Consider the following 15542-nt stretch of genomic DNA (forward strand, 5'->3'; position numbering starts at 1 on the left):
TCTATGAGTTTTATTTTTCAATATGAGCAAAATTTTTTCTTAATGATTTTAGTATCCCGGTAAGAAACAGATGAACCGGGAAGACTTCCCAGAAGTTCCGGCTCACGTTCGGATGATAGTCTGGCTGGGTCTTGAGAAGCATCAAGAAGCTTGGAGCAACAGGGAACAAACAGAGGGTGACTTCTGTGTCTACGCTGAAACGGTAAACACAACAGACTTGCGCAGAATTTTAGTGATCAATAACCACAGATCAGAAATGGGGCCCGATTGTCGACGTGTCATTTTTTTTAGCGGCGGGGGGTGGGGGGGGGGGGGGGGATGAGGGGGAGAGGTCGAAGAAAGTTGTGTCGTAGTTTTTACCCCCGAAAGCGGACTGACTCATGCCTGACTCACCCTGGGCTTTCTAACAACACAATCCAGAATCTTAATCCTAATCACTAGACACCTAACTAGTTGTTTGAACCTAGTACGTCATTGGGGATTCGAAATATAGGTGTTGGTGAGTAGGCTACATTCAAGTACTTACTCACACTGAGTATTCGTTGTAAGATGCGCAAAGATCTAAAAGTGTGAGTAGTATATTAAGTACTCTGTTGGTCCCAGAAGTTGTGTGCTGTACCTAAAGAAGAGTACAGGTTGGAATTACACTGGCTTGAGTTGTATCAGGAGCCCTTATTAGTTTGTGGTGTTATATATATGCGCTATTTATAGAATGTGAGAAGAAGCTGCAGGCTTGGTATTTTGCAATTTATGGATCGAAACGTAGTAAAGATCTATAAAAACGCAAAAAAGCGAATGAGGCTTCTATATGCTACTTATCAACCGAGAGTGAGGTCATTAGAGGAAAATCTGAGACCGAGGCCTTGATGTATTGACCGAGTGATCAAGGCCGAGGTCTGAGATTTCCCTGTAATGACCGAACGGACGAGATTATGGACAGGAGCTTGCGGTCAATTAAAGCCAACAACTGGCCAGCAGTTAACTTTAAAAAACAAGTCATCTCATTGAGTTGTACACTTGAGCCCGCGATGCAGTCAGGTAACACTGGTCAGCGGATGCCCCTTTTACAGCTTTCAATTGACCTTAACATGGATGTCCATAAGGATGCCCACTATCAAGTTAAACACAGATTGTATATGCCTTGGACACCAAGCTAGTAATGTGTGGTCATTACAAGAAAACAGCCAATCAGAACGCGCTTACTATTGTAGCCATATAATAAAATGACATCTTGACCGACCAACATTGATCAATAAATGATTTACCCTACGGTCTAGGGAACTATTTTTCTGGTAGGACCAAAGCGGGAAATCCCGGGCAGGTGAGATTGGCCCATCTTGTTCGCGCGGACAGCCAATCCTAACAGAGGATTCACTTCATCTTGCCTGCTCGCGATCCAGCCGTATATAGTATAATGAATACAATTACTCCCTCTGGAAGTTGAACGTACATTGTCCGTTTATGGGCCTAAACTCTAAATATTTTAGTGGGTGCTGTTTTTATGGGGGAGAAATAAATGTCACATCTCAAGGTAAATATCGGTGGCTTTGTATTAAGGCGAGTTATCATTATTTCTCTTTTAGTACGAAAATCAGATGAATGTTCTTGGTACTTGGACCTCAAAAGGGTTGCCTCGTCCTTCTTGGTCAAACTCTCGCGGAGACGTAAGTATGATACTCATAGTTTGGACTTCATACGGTATCCCATCGACGTTTACTGTATTGATCGATTTTTTTTTTCAATTTTACTACTGAGACGTTTTAGACAGACTTGCCTAGATAGACAGTTAAAGGGAAATTGCCAAGTGGATCAGCAGATATATGGATATGTAGGTAGGAAGATATGAAAGATAGTGAGTTTTGCGAATTTAGTTGTTGTCAGCGACGTCGTTGCTTTCATGCTGTTAACAACAAGCTCTACAAGTTCGTAACTTGCAAGATTGCGCATCCTTACCGACCTGTGCCTAGACATAGCCTGCGCGCTGAAGTCTCTTTGATTCTTTTCCGCCTAAAGCAAAGGATACACTCGGTCTACCGAGATATTTTGTCACGTTAGGTGAGAAATTATTACTTCAGAAAGGCACCGCAAGGGCGCCTAAAATTAGAGAAGCAGAAGAACGCTTCTCGTTCGCAAGGTGGACTCCAAATAAGGAACTTGCTTTTATATAAAAATTTCGTAGGATCTTTGTGTTCTTGTGCCATGTTTTTAGTTATATACGTACTTTAAGTGCCAATTACCTCTCGGTCTTTTTCAGTTAAAATTGTATAAAGATTATTTTGTTCCACCCCCTGGCTGGTATTTTGAGGGAGACTGGTTTGTTAATCCAGAGCTCAGGTAATACTTCCTTCTTAAATTATTCTTGAGAAAAATAAATGTATTAACAAAATAAATTAGTTTCGTTGCTAAAAAGCGGTGTTGCGTTTGTAAGCCCGTCACTCCCGAGTCAACGGATTTGAGCAATGTGTCGTGGGGCTGATTGGACTGATTACGAGGACAAATCCACTCGTTTGACATGTCATAGAAGATTTGGCGAGGATAAAACTTGGTTTTAGCGTCATATTGCATAAATCTCTACTAGTTTGGTTTTGTGTGATCCGTCGCAGTTGGTATTTTGGCTGTTACATCATCATTATGCGCGCCGTAAGAGGTTTTGATCCTCTGAGCTGCAACGTGTCGCCTGGTTTACGCCAGCTCAGGAAAGTAGTGCTTTGTAACCCATCTATGGCAATTTGTTTTGTTTTTGTTTTTGGGCGGAAGGGGGGTGGGGGGCGGGGATACAGCCTTCAATCCATAGGACACAACATTTTAAGGTTTAAAGTCACGGGCAAAAAAAGACCCTCTATCATATTGTTTGATGTTCACTTGTAGATTTAGTATTTTAAGCAGCAAAGTAATAGTGAATTATTGAATGTTTCAACAGTTTAAGCTATGACCGAGACAGTGGCCACAAGAGCTTCCTTGAAGATGTTTTTGAGAACGAGTCTCGTCTTCCAGGAGGCAGCTGGGGACCTTCCTCTGTACCTTGGACGGATGTGGTGAGTTTTTTTTTCCATTTTCTTCTTCTTTTTGGCCCCTTCTGCTTTTGAATTTGTTGGTGAACTCCTGAACTTGTTTCTCATGATCTTTAGGCGTCAGTTGAACCCTTATTTATCCTTTATATTCCGGCAAATGCAGCTATGATAATTGAAATGTAGCCAGTGTGCTGCATGTATCTCATTTTGTTCTTGAGAAAATGGATAAAAGTATCCCGCAGGAGTGACTCTCTTCTCGGGATAACACACACTAATACATATCCTTAGCAGATTGATTTATCCAATGGATAAAGCCATCCACCTTTCGAACAACGTGGGCCAGGTTGCAAGTTTTATAGCTTTACCATAAAGATCATCTCGATCGTATTGATTTCTTGCTCTCATTAAGCTGTATTGTTACGCACTCAGAATAGTCTCTATCTGGAGTTCTGCAAAAGGTCATGTTATGTATGGTTTATTTCTTGCATTAGCGTGGCGATGCAGTTACGGCCAGGGATGAAATAGTTTGCCCAGAAGATTGGCAGTGGACCTCAGACTGGTCAGTTGATTTGAACCGAGCCGTGGATGAAGATGGTTAGTCTTTGCTGTTGTCCTTTTGTCAACGTTTCTCTCCGTTCGCTCCAGGACTGCTTTGAGACGAACAAGACTAGATAAAATCCCTCACTAACTAATCCAGTGAGGTAGCTTGACCAGGGGTCAATTTAATAAAACTTTTGCAAGTGTAATTTACAAGTGCAGCCATTGTTTTAGAGTCTGAAAACTATAGCTACACTTGTAAAAGTTGTATTAAATTGATCCCAGGGGCTAATTGCGTGCAGACGCATTAAGCGTTTACTTCCCCTTACTTTAGATTTATACAACTGGTCCCTGTTATTTCAGCGACCTTACCTTTCCTGTCAAAAATTTCCAACACTCTTGAACCGAATATTTCTAGCAAACTTTCTGATAGAGGTTCTTCAAAACCAGTACTACCCTATTCAATCATATAAGTTACGAGTTCCATAGAAAAGAAAACTTGGAAAAAGGAAGTCTGGAAGATAACATGGCGTTGTTTTCCGTGTTCGAAGTGCTAAGATTTGGTCGCTCAAGACTTGGTCAAGCTACCTTCCAAATCCTCGGAGGAAATTAGTATTTCCTTTCGTACTATTAAATTAATTATTTAATTAGTTTCTCCTATCTCTTCAGAGTTAGTGTGTTGGCACGCGCGCTAGCGGCCCTTAGTCACACGCATGGTCATTTTCTTCTCTCTTACCTTTCGCGAGAGTGGTCGTAGCCTTATTCATTCAAATCCATGAGTATGAATTTTCTCAACTGCGGTTTGTGTCCACAGGTTATGAGTATACAGTGGAGGCTACGTTTGGTGGTTATGGACCGGTAGAAAAGACTTACCATTTGTGTCGTCGCCGTCGATGGGTCAGAAACAGAGTGGTAGTGAAAGATTCAAAGCAAGAAGAGGAAGAGGTGAATAATTAGCAATTGCATGCTTTTATTATACTGGTTCATGAGAAGGATAAGGAGTAAATGTACCGCTATGCACTATGTACAGGGAAGAAGTGGAGAGGAGCGCTGTTCACTAAGGCAACATTTTTTTTTTAATTACAGAAAAAACTTTCTGTGTCAAGCGGTAGCTTTTTTCTCCATTTAGTCAAAAGGCCTTATTTCTTTTGCACTGTTATTTTTAGATAAGAGTCGTTGCGTTAACTGCCACCAAATAAGTAATGTCGTTCAAATGGCGGGAACATTTCTTGTTTAATGTTTAATTTCTAGTTTAGACACGCGCAACTTTTCCATGGCTATAACACCAGAAGTCGTGATTTGCTGCGCCCTCCCTTCGCAAAAACTACCAAATACCAAGGTAGCTTCAGAATAAACGGTGCTCGGACCTACAACAACCTACCAAGAATCATTAGACAAGTAGAGACCCTCAGTGAATTCAAAATCAAGCTAAAGCGCCACTATTAACAGTAACACCTGCGTTACATGTTGTCTTAACTTAATTAATTGTCTAATTTTAATGTTTTTGTTTTTGTGTTTTGTCAGGGCTCCATTTAAACTAGCTCTGCTAAACTGGATGCTCCTGGATAAATATTGAATTAAAAAAAAAAAAAAGGATGGTCATTAATTTGTTGCAAACGCGTATTTGGGCTTTGACATTCAAATGGCCAAAACAGTTTACATTTTAATGATAACAGTATATGAGGGAAATATGAGTAGTATATGGAACACAGAATACACTTTATTATATAAACACCAATGAAATACCAAGTGAGCTTTCGCGCCAAAAACTTGATATCTACACATGTGAAAATAACATGTTATCTTCACATGTGAAATTTCACCGTTGCTATGGCTACATGATAAATCGCGCCTTTCAGACCAAAAAACTATTAAAGTGAAATGGTTTGGTATTTCATTGGTGTTTATATAATAAATAGAACATTACATGGCCGCTTGGAGATACAAAATTTCTCTTCTCGTGTTGAAAAAATATTTCACTCGTTCGCTGCGCTCACTCGTGAAATATTTTTCAACACTCGAAGAGAAATTTCGTATCTCCGCGCGACCATGTAATATCCTCTACATCCTTTTTTAAACCCTGTGCTTCTGTGTTGATTGCCAATTCAGATTCGGGCAGAGCAGCTGGCTAAAGAAGGTTGGGAGTACTCTCCAGTGTTCACCATGAAGTTCCATGCGAAAGAACGCAAGATGGATCTGGTCAGAAGAAGGCGTTGGCACAGAAAGATGGTTCAGGATGATCCCAGTGCTCCAGCAGTTTTCCATATTGACGTTGGAGGCAGCGATGATGTAAGAATTAGTAGTGGTCATTACATTCACGAGAAAAAAACCGTATTTAAGAACTGCAAAGCAATGGGTTACATGCTTTTATGCAATTTGATAGAACCGAACTTCAATGAACGAAAAGAGTATGTGCAAGTCCCTCTAAAAGTTCTATTATAGTACGTTTTTAAGGCGAAAGTCGTTTTATCGTGCTTTAGTGAAATTTTTATCGCATTTCAGATCCTGTAAGAGGTCTAACTGAAGTCTCTTAAGCTATCGGCGCTGATTTATTAGTGTTCTACCGTAGTTGGTTCGCCCCTTTTGACAACATTATCAGTCACAATGAAACTCGAAGGTAAAAAAAGTGCGCTCAGTAAGTTTCTCCTGGGTTTTCATTATCGTGGAAATCCCACCAGATTGAGAGCAGGGTTGATCAAACTCCTAAGAGGGCCTAAACCAGGCGCTTGTTGAAGGTAAATTTTAGGGAAGTCCAGTCCAATTTAAGTTTACCCTTCTATTCCTCAATTCAGTTATAAAGACTTGAAATATAAACTAGTAAATCCTAAGACCTCATGTGTACTCCTGAATAGCGTCGTCGTGGAAAGAATTTTCAGACTAAGGAAGTAAGATATAACGGGCGTAAACAAGGAGTGACTGAATTTTTCGACCATCTGTGCGGAAGCGTAGATGATTACCACACAGGTTGTCGAAGAAGTCATAGTGGAGTCGTATATGGACGTAATAACCATGTTACAGTGTGACTGCAGTGTTTTCCATTCATTTAATCCCTGGAAACGTCCTCATGATTTTTATTTTTGCTTTGTTAAGGATAAGGACAAGGAGACGATGATGAATGCCCCAAGAATGTTTATCACATTTGACAGTAAGTGAAGAAGAAGACTGTGAAAGTTATCTCATTTCAGAGACGAGTTATTAATAGCAATGAACAAGGAACCTGCTCTTGGAGGTCAAACGACATCTAGTCAATCCGCGATTTTGTGCCAATTTAAGACCAGAGTGCACGTTCTTAACAAACGCCGTTGTTGTACCTTAGCGGGTCGTTTTCGAAAAGTTCCATCTCGCCACTTTTAACTAACACACAGAGTTCCAAAGTTAGAGACTCGGTATCCTTTGTATAGACGCTCCCTCCCCTCTCAAAGAAAATCCCCGATTTTCTGAGAGGAGGGGGCGTCCATACACAGGCTAGAGACTCGGGTACCCGTTTAATTCGTCCATACCAGAAACTCATAAGGGGTTGAAACGTGTAACTCGCGTTCAATGCTCGTGAACATTCACATTTTACCATATTTGGAAACCTTGGTGACAGATATCCATTTTAAACAAATGGCTGCCGCGCGATCACCATGCAGATGTTTTAAGACAAGAGTTCTGCATTTCAGGCTTAAAAATACACCGTTAAAAGACAAAAAAATGGAAAGAGAAAGTTCAGCAGAATGCTCAGCTTTCTTTTGGTGGAGGAAGGGAAGCTTTTCATCAAGAAATCGTCCTTCCAGGAATTCAACCTTGTTTTCTTCACGACGGATCTCTGGTCTGTTTTGAAATGCAACCAAGGCAGTGAAGTTTTTGCTGAATTTTCAGGTACATTTTGCACTTTATGGCCAAGACAATTACGTTTTTGAAAGGGAATGTATGTATTTTTAAATGTTTCATAGACGTTTTATAAATTTTTCTCTTCGGCGCTAAAGAAAAATCACAAAATGTGCCCCGATTTGAGATGGATTTTGTGTTGAATTTTGCCATGTGCTCAACCGATTTCACTTGCGTGAACGGATCCACGATCCAGATAGTGTTTTCCGAATTGCTTTAAAGGATTAACTTTTTGGATTTTGAATAAATATTTTCAAGAAACGGCTTCTCTGTGTATTGTTTTGAGTTTATTCATTCATAAAATTAGCTCAAAACACGATCGTGACTACAACATCCAAGCTGAATTTAAGCCTAAATGCTTCTCACATTCATTACACGCATCACTTTTTGCGAAGATGTCAGGTTTAGGTTTTGGACACTTCGATACGCAGCCAATAAATTTTATTCGAAAGTATTTTTTACTATTTATTCTAGACTTTTAATATGAGAATTTTAAAAGCTTATTTGCAGTATAAGTTTACTCTGCAGAGGGTCAACGAGGCATTGTTGTTTGAAGTGACAACTTGAAGAAGTTGCGAGGACGTCAATGGGTTTCATAATGTTATGTTTGGCCCGGGTGGTGAGGCAATAATATCCTGCTCAGTGTTTTGGTAAGATTCCTGGTTTCAACCTTTGAAAGCTTTCTCTGCTTTCGGGAGTTTTTCTCCCGTTTGTCGGCCATTTTTTTCAAGCGGGCGCGGGAAGCTGAAGTAAAATTACGTCACGTTGTTTACGAAGTTTGATTGGTCAGTTGTCTCTTCTTCTCGTTCCAAATATGGTACTTTCGAAAATGAATAATCACGAGCATCGGACAAAGCAAACATATCAGAGTTACACGTTTCAACCCCTTATGAGTTTCTGTCCATACTCAATTTTCCCAAGGTGAACTTCTCAGGGAACGACGTGTTTTACTTAATCCATTAAAACGCCACGCCTGTGAGTTGTACTTGTTGATTTTCGACATAGTTTTTAACACAGAGTTAAAATGTCGGTCTGCTTGTTATTGAAAAGCACTATCACAGCTCAGAGACTCGGTTTATCTAGGGAAAGTGGGTGCAAATGGTTAATCAGAGCTTTGTATAATAGTCAACCTTACCTCTTCCAGAGCCTCACAAGTATCAACTGAGGGCCTACATCTATCAAGCACGTGATCTGTTGGCTTCTGATGCCGATGGCTTCTCAGGTTAAATAGCAGAGCTGACGATGCTATTAGGGGGCTTAAGCAAATGCGTCTTTTGAGCGACGGACGTCAACCGGAAGTGAACTTTTTCCATCATTGGGGAGTGGTTCGGGTGAAACCCTCGGCTAAGTCGTCTTTATAAGAGAAAAGAAACTTAGCAATACAAATTTGTTAGCGTCAAGGCATATAAGAAGGGAGAAGGCTTCACTTCCGGTTGCCTCACTTCCGGTTGACCTGCGCCGCTCAAAAATGCCTTTACTTAAGCTCCCTATTGTGTAACACTAATCTTCTATTTGGCGTCTTTCGCGCAGTGAGTCGCGAAATTTCGTAAGCGATTTTGCTCACATTAAAGGAATTTCTTGCGTATAAGACATAGCTTAATAAAAATTTCTATCAGCGCCAATGACACTTAAAACGGATGTGCCAAATTGTAGGTGTTTGTGTATGCCAGCACTGAAAAGAAGCTATTCGCTAAGTTTCTACGCTAAAAACATCGTCTAAAGGCGAATCTTTACTGACCTGACCTAAGAAAGTTCAGTAATTTTCAGCTCTTTACGAACAATATCCTAGGAAATATCAAAACCTGAAAATTACGTTTTGAATGGTAATTCGTTCGAAATTGTTTGGTACATCGGTCTTGAAAAACGAACGTCGCTGGCGGAAGAGGCCCCAAGGGGGAGCTGTGCAGTATGTATTTATGTATGTATGTATGTACGTCGCTACACTCTTTAAAAGAAAAAAAAGGTATAATAAAAAGGTTTTTTTTATGAAGGATAACAATTGAAAGTAGTAAAAACACTGATGGCGTGTAATGGTGGCCCTCATTACACTTTCAAAAAGTTCAAAAAGTACTTAAAAAGTAAAATAAGTATTATAAGTATTCTAACGCTATGTACATTAAACATTCAAAATATCGACAGTTGAAAATACAAAAATTGCAAAATTTCCTAAAATAGCTTTTTAGTTTGAAGAAGCGTCATATCTTGAGGAGCGGGAAGGCTTTCTGATGAGTTAAAAATTTGTAAGGCCATTGTTTATGCGTGTTAACCGCTATATGTTTCAGACCCGTACGCACGAGTAGTGTTTGGCACTCAAAGTCAAGTCACAGAATGCCTGGCGCGAACAATCTGTCCTACTTGGGATCAGACGCTGATCTTTGAAAACGTGCAGATCTACGGAAGTATCGACAAAGTAGCAAGAAACCCTCCCGAGGTCATCATTGAGCTGTTTGATAAAGACCCGGTGGTAAGAAACACTTGCGGCTATTATCTGACTTGTTTAAGAGGCAGCGTGACGGAGTGGTCTGCGCGTCCGGATCGTAATCCGTCGGTCCAGGGTTCGAGTCCCGCTCTGGCCACTTGCTGGACTTGTTCTCGGTCGTCCCCAGTTCAAATCCTTGGCCACGCTTGTAACTGGTTGCCTCCTGCTAGATGCGGTGTTTAGTCCTGCCATGTTGTATTTGAATAGACCATTTTCGATATTTAAAATTCATACTTGGGTCCGAGGCTTGGGGGAATAAAACAAAACTAATGTATTGTTCATTGCTGATCCTCAAGATGATTTCTTTTGTTTTATTTCCCCAAGCCTCGGAGCCAAGTATGAATTTTAATATATCGGAATTGGTCTATTATTTGTTTCTAAGTATTTGAGTGGAGTGCCCGTAAACTAGCTGGATAAGCTAAGTGCACTTTCCACTATAAATAAGCCCTTAAACCTTTTAAACCCTTTTTGACCCTTTGCTCTGCTGAACCACAGTTAAAGGAGCTCTGTCACGAAATTTATCAAAGCTAAAACAGTGGGAACTGCCACCAAACTGAGTGAAACATTAAAACAACTGCTCAGTAGTTAAGACGATGGTATTAGTAACACAGCAAATAAAAAAGTAGGCAGGGATTGATTGTGGTTTTTGAAAACTTGCCAGTCTAGCAGTTTTGAGAAGTTCATTTTTGTTGTTTGTAACGTTTGAAATGATGCTTGGGAGACATATCTGTATGAAACGAAGCTGTGAATTTTTCATCCACTAGCTATTCTCAAGTTCTTTAGCGAATAGGGACGCGTAATTAGCCTTAAAGGAAAATGAACTAGCCAGCCGTAACACAACCCCGTTAATGAGGTTTCGCATCTGCAATTTTACCAACACTGCTGTCTGCCTTTTGCCTATGAAACAAGTACAGCTTCAGTAACTATAATGGCCTTCCTTCGATACAAGGGACAACCTTCAACGTCGAAATGGCCTTTTCTTACTCTTACTTTCCTCCGCAGTTAACTGCACTCTTACATTTAAGTTTGTGAAGGAAATCTTGTGATGTCTTTATCTGTATTGTTGCAATCTTGCCCTGACCCTAACTGTTTCTCTAATCAAGGTTAACTTGCTTCATTGGAATTCTGAAACCGAGTCGGTGTTGCCTTATTTGTCCTAAGCTACGTTTTATGTTTTTAAAGGGTCAAGACGAGTTCATGGGTCGTTGTGTTGTCACTCCGCTGGTCAAGATGAACGGACAGGAGCCACCCTCACCCATGCTCCTGTGGTACGGTGTCGAACGTGTAGGAGAGGAGGCTGGGGAAATTCTTGCTGCCTTTGAACTTTTTTTGGTATGTAAAATAACAAGGTGACTTAACCCTTTAAGTCCCAATAGTGACCAACATCAATTTTCTCCTGACAATATCCGTACATTGTCAAGAGATACGGTTATAAGAATTAACAAAATGATTACCAAAGAGAAAATGCCTTGATCCAGTTTGAATTCGGTGGACAGGGCTTGAGCCTGGAGGGCAAAATTTGCAATGTTTTCATTCATCCACATTTATCTACCAATTATATACAATTAATCAATTTTGTTGATTAGAAATCTGTGCGCACGATGCACAGAAGGCTCCACGTTTGCTAACTCTTCCAGGGAAAAAAAATTATTTGCGAACAATTTAAGTGACGTTTAGAACCTTTCCTCTCCAGAAAGGGAGATATTTCGCTGCTTGCTATACAGCTGAGGTATAGTTATCCACTTTTTACTGACCAGCGCTTTGCTAGTAGCAAAGAGTAATACTTTATCTTAGGCGACGTCAGTGGTCACTCACCGAGTAATGAGAGTGATTATTTGTCATGTAAGGAACAATACATTGACAACGATGACATCACTATGAATATTGCTCTTCTGAAACGAGAAGTACTTAAAAACAGTTCCTTCTTTTCTCGAAATCGCATTCGTAGCATAGGATTTTTCGTGATATAAATCGCTACATGCTATACTACTTACGTACAGTTCCACAATTCTCACGTCGTTTTCGTGCTGCTAAGGCAGTAAGATCTAATGCGTTTTTATACTTGCTTAACGTTTTCTCTCCTCATTTAACCGTAGGATGAGGGTGCAGATTTACCATTTGCTCCACCAATGAAAGGCAGTTTGTACCTTGTGCCCAATGGAATCAGACCGGTGATGCAGAGAACTGCTATCGAGGTACATTGATCAAGTAGATTCTGTTAGTTTTTGATGTTCACACTTTGTTTTAGAGCTCTGTTTGCCGTGGTCCAATTACAGCTTGACTTCGTTTCTCATTTCAAATGCAAGTCTTTCGAAAAAGTCTCATCTCACATTTTCAACCTTAACACTGTGCCATTCCCTCTGGGAGCTTTTATTACTTTTATAGAGCGTTTTCAATCACTTGGCCTGCACCCATGCTATTTTATTTGAACAAACGAAAGCATTTACATGAGAAAAGAGTTCCACTCTCACAGGATAGGCCACTTCCGAGTTCCCCTGGGCCTCTGTATCAAAATGAGGTTAAGTGCTTAGCCTTTGATATGAAAATGATTGTACATTCTCATGCAAATAAAACTCATTTTTCCAAAAAAGGTTGTGAACTTGGCTTCATTTTGAAAGTGAGGGTTTTTGAAACTCGGAATTGGCCTAGTGTCTTGATACACCACCTTGGCCGCCGTGACATCATGACTGCTCGGTTATTTCCTTACAACGGCCACGAGGTCATGCAATAATTAAAAGTCTTGGTGCAAGAGATGATTGTAAAAAAATAGATATTTCTTATCGAAAAGCCTGACGCTCAACCGCGGTCTTTTCCTTCTTGTATTTTTGTTCAGCGATCTTCTTCCTTGAGCCTTGAAGTCTTAGAGTGGTTTTTTTCTTCCGCAGGTGTTGTGTTGGGGCGTGCGTAACATGAAGAGATATCAGCTGGCCAGTGTGGCGTCGCCAAGTATTGAGTTTGAGTGTGGTGGACATGTGGTTCATTCGACGGTCATCAAGAACACGCAAAAGAACCCTAACTTTGATCAACCCTTGTTTTTCTTTGACGTGGTGAGTGTTCAACAGTATGAATTGAGAGCTTTCACTTTGAAGTGCACAATTGCATTTTTTCCCTAAACTAATCAGTTTTCTGCGTTCATGTTGTCTTGTAAAATTTTGTCTTAATTTGCTCGTGTAAGACCGAATAGCTGTTTGTACCATTGGTTTAACTTTCGTTTTCGCTCTTTGGTGGCAAACAAAGGTAAGCACGAAACACGAGTGACTGGTGACGAAGCTCAAGGGACCACGCGAGGAGAAAGAAGAGAGGTCTAGCTTGTTTTCTTCTTCCCGCCTTCCTCAGTGCGAAACTTTCATCGACAGAGAGAGAGAGAGAGAGAGAGAGACGTCTGGGTACGAGGCAGACGGGAGGCGGAGCTATAGCCGTAAAGTCCAAAGTTTTTCATCAGGCTTCTAGCTACGCTAGCTCACCAATTTTCACCCTCGTGTGAACAATCTCCCCAGCCGTGCTGTCTGTTTTAGAGCACCAAAGATTATGAGCTTTTCCTATCCCCTCCTTGTAGTATTTTGTTTATACATGTGTGTTATTGACCAAGCGTGAGGTCAAGATACAAAAACGAACGGGTCAATATATAGCCATCTTGACCGCACAAGCTTTGTCAATAAAGGATTTATTATATGGCCGAAAAGAGAACTTGTTCTTGCGGGACCAACGCGGGAAATCCCGAGCAGGCAAGATGAGCTCGGGTAGCCAATCAGAACACAGGATTCCCTTCATCTTGCCCGCTCGCGGATTCAGCCATACAACAATTTTTGTTTCTCCACAGTATCTACCTAAAGAGGAGTTGTACACACCTCCAATGAATATCAAGGTACACGATAACCGCTCATTTGGCCGAAAACCTGTGGTGGGGGTTCACTCTATGAAGTCCATGATTAAATTTCGTTGTGAGCCCGCCAGCTTCGATGACGCACTTGAGAGCCCTATAGGTTAGTCGAAGAAGTTGTTTCATTAGCATTTCAACTGACAAGTGTCCCTAGTAAAACTGCTTTTCAGTAGAAATGCACAGACAAGCGAAATGATCCATGATCTTTATGTAGTGTCGAGTATTTTAGTGGACCATTCCATGCAATGGGATTGAGCGTAGGGTTCAAATAAGTAGACGTGAAAGACTGAGCATGATTGATTAGATTCTTGATTTCTTTACCCGTCAACAACCATAAAAACAAGGGAGCTCTATTTTCGACATTTACTTCATAACCTTCTTTAGACGAAAAGTTGTTTTACTACTTCAACGGTTTTGTCTGAGTGACGTATTGAGGACCTTTAGATTTGACAAACAGTGCGAGATTGAGTACGAGTACAAATTTTTAAACCCAGATCGTGTTCTCTAGATAATCAATTAGCGCAGCAATCTTAACCCTTGTCTCTCTTTTGTGCTGGTCAGTAACAGAAGAGAGTGAACGTTCTTGGGACCCAATAAGCTCGAAATAGACCCTTTCCATTTTTTTTGCTTTTTGTTTACAAGTCCAGTCAGCGAAAATCCATTGTCACTACTGGAAAGAGCGCCTTAAAATTAGGAATCTTACCAAGTTTAAAGGTGATACGTTCAAAGCGACCGAAGATGTAATCGTTTGTAAAATTCGTTGATTTTGCGGAGCTATATCTCCGCTAGTTTTCAACGAATCAGGTTGCAAAGTTTGCATCTTAGCTAATGTTAAGGCGTTCATTTAAGCCGTGTTGACGGATTTTCGCTAGCTGGCCCCGGTGAAAAGATGACTGAAAGGAAACTGTGACGGGTCTATTCGTCGCCGTACTCGGAAGTCAAATCTACAAGGTCGCTCTTGTTCAGCTTAGTCCAGTCAAACTTCTGCGGTACGTTTACCGAAGAGAAAAACGAAGTGTCCACTTTACATAAGTGATCATATTAAAGAATCACGTCTCCTTTAAGACTTGGAGGTGTGCCCCGAAATAGAGAGGTGTGCGTACGAAGAGGTTGGACTGTGCTCTAATACCTTCGAAAAGTGTATTGTGTAGTAAGCAAAGCGGTACTATAGCATACGATTCTGGGGAAAATAAAAACCAAACGTTAATACTAGCTTCTTATTCAGGGCAAGATATTGGGTTAAGGGAGATGTAGGGTAGTAGTTTACCAGAGTATATATGGATCCAAAAGAGCTAAATAACCATCTCTGCTTTTAACAGAGGAGGACGAGGAAGAACAAAGTGGATGTTAGTAACTGAACAGAACTAGTTTTGCACTGAATTCATGAATAATACGCATGCAGTAACGTGATTTCTCTAACCATTGTTAGCATTGGTCTTTTTAAGTGGTTTCCGCGTAAAATTGCCCAGGCATACAGTCACATTGTTGGTAGCGATGAACATGACTCTCGCATAAAGAAAAACAAAACCTTTTTTTGACTTTTACAGTAACGTGCTGATACCCAGCAACACAACCTATCGTACAAAACTCTTGCACCCTCTTCTCTTCACAACTACACAGCACTGATAGTTGTTAACGCAGCTGTGAACAATCGCTACAGCAAGCAGTTTGCAGCTACACCTCAGATACCCCTTTGTTTTTGTTGCTGTTTATTGTTTTTCGAACCGTTATTCATATTTTCTCATTATTTCATTTGATGGGTCGT

General features: G+C 40.6%; 1 protein-coding gene across 1 annotated transcript in view; it reads left to right on the forward strand.

Moving 5' to 3' along the window:
- Positions 1-15542, forward strand: part of LOC140933706 (myoferlin-like) — a 56321-nt gene that overhangs the window by 27373 nt on the left and 13406 nt on the right. The window contains exons 29-42 of the mRNA XM_073383316.1: positions 53-202; positions 1584-1664; positions 2255-2334; positions 2921-3035; positions 3503-3605; positions 4363-4493; positions 5658-5837; positions 6639-6693; positions 8563-8640; positions 9701-9882; positions 11080-11229; positions 11994-12092; positions 12783-12944; positions 13718-13880. Of these exons, the coding sequence (XP_073239417.1) occupies positions 53-202; positions 1584-1664; positions 2255-2334; positions 2921-3035; positions 3503-3605; positions 4363-4493; positions 5658-5837; positions 6639-6693; positions 8563-8640; positions 9701-9882; positions 11080-11229; positions 11994-12092; positions 12783-12944; positions 13718-13880 (1729 nt within the window). The remainder of the gene's footprint in view (positions 1-52; positions 203-1583; positions 1665-2254; positions 2335-2920; positions 3036-3502; positions 3606-4362; positions 4494-5657; positions 5838-6638; positions 6694-8562; positions 8641-9700; positions 9883-11079; positions 11230-11993; positions 12093-12782; positions 12945-13717; positions 13881-15542) is intronic.

Source organism: Porites lutea, chromosome 4, assembly GCF_958299795.1.
Source record: "Porites lutea chromosome 4, jaPorLute2.1, whole genome shotgun sequence".
In the NCBI taxonomy this organism is placed as follows: Eukaryota; Metazoa; Cnidaria; class Anthozoa; order Scleractinia; family Poritidae; genus Porites; species Porites lutea.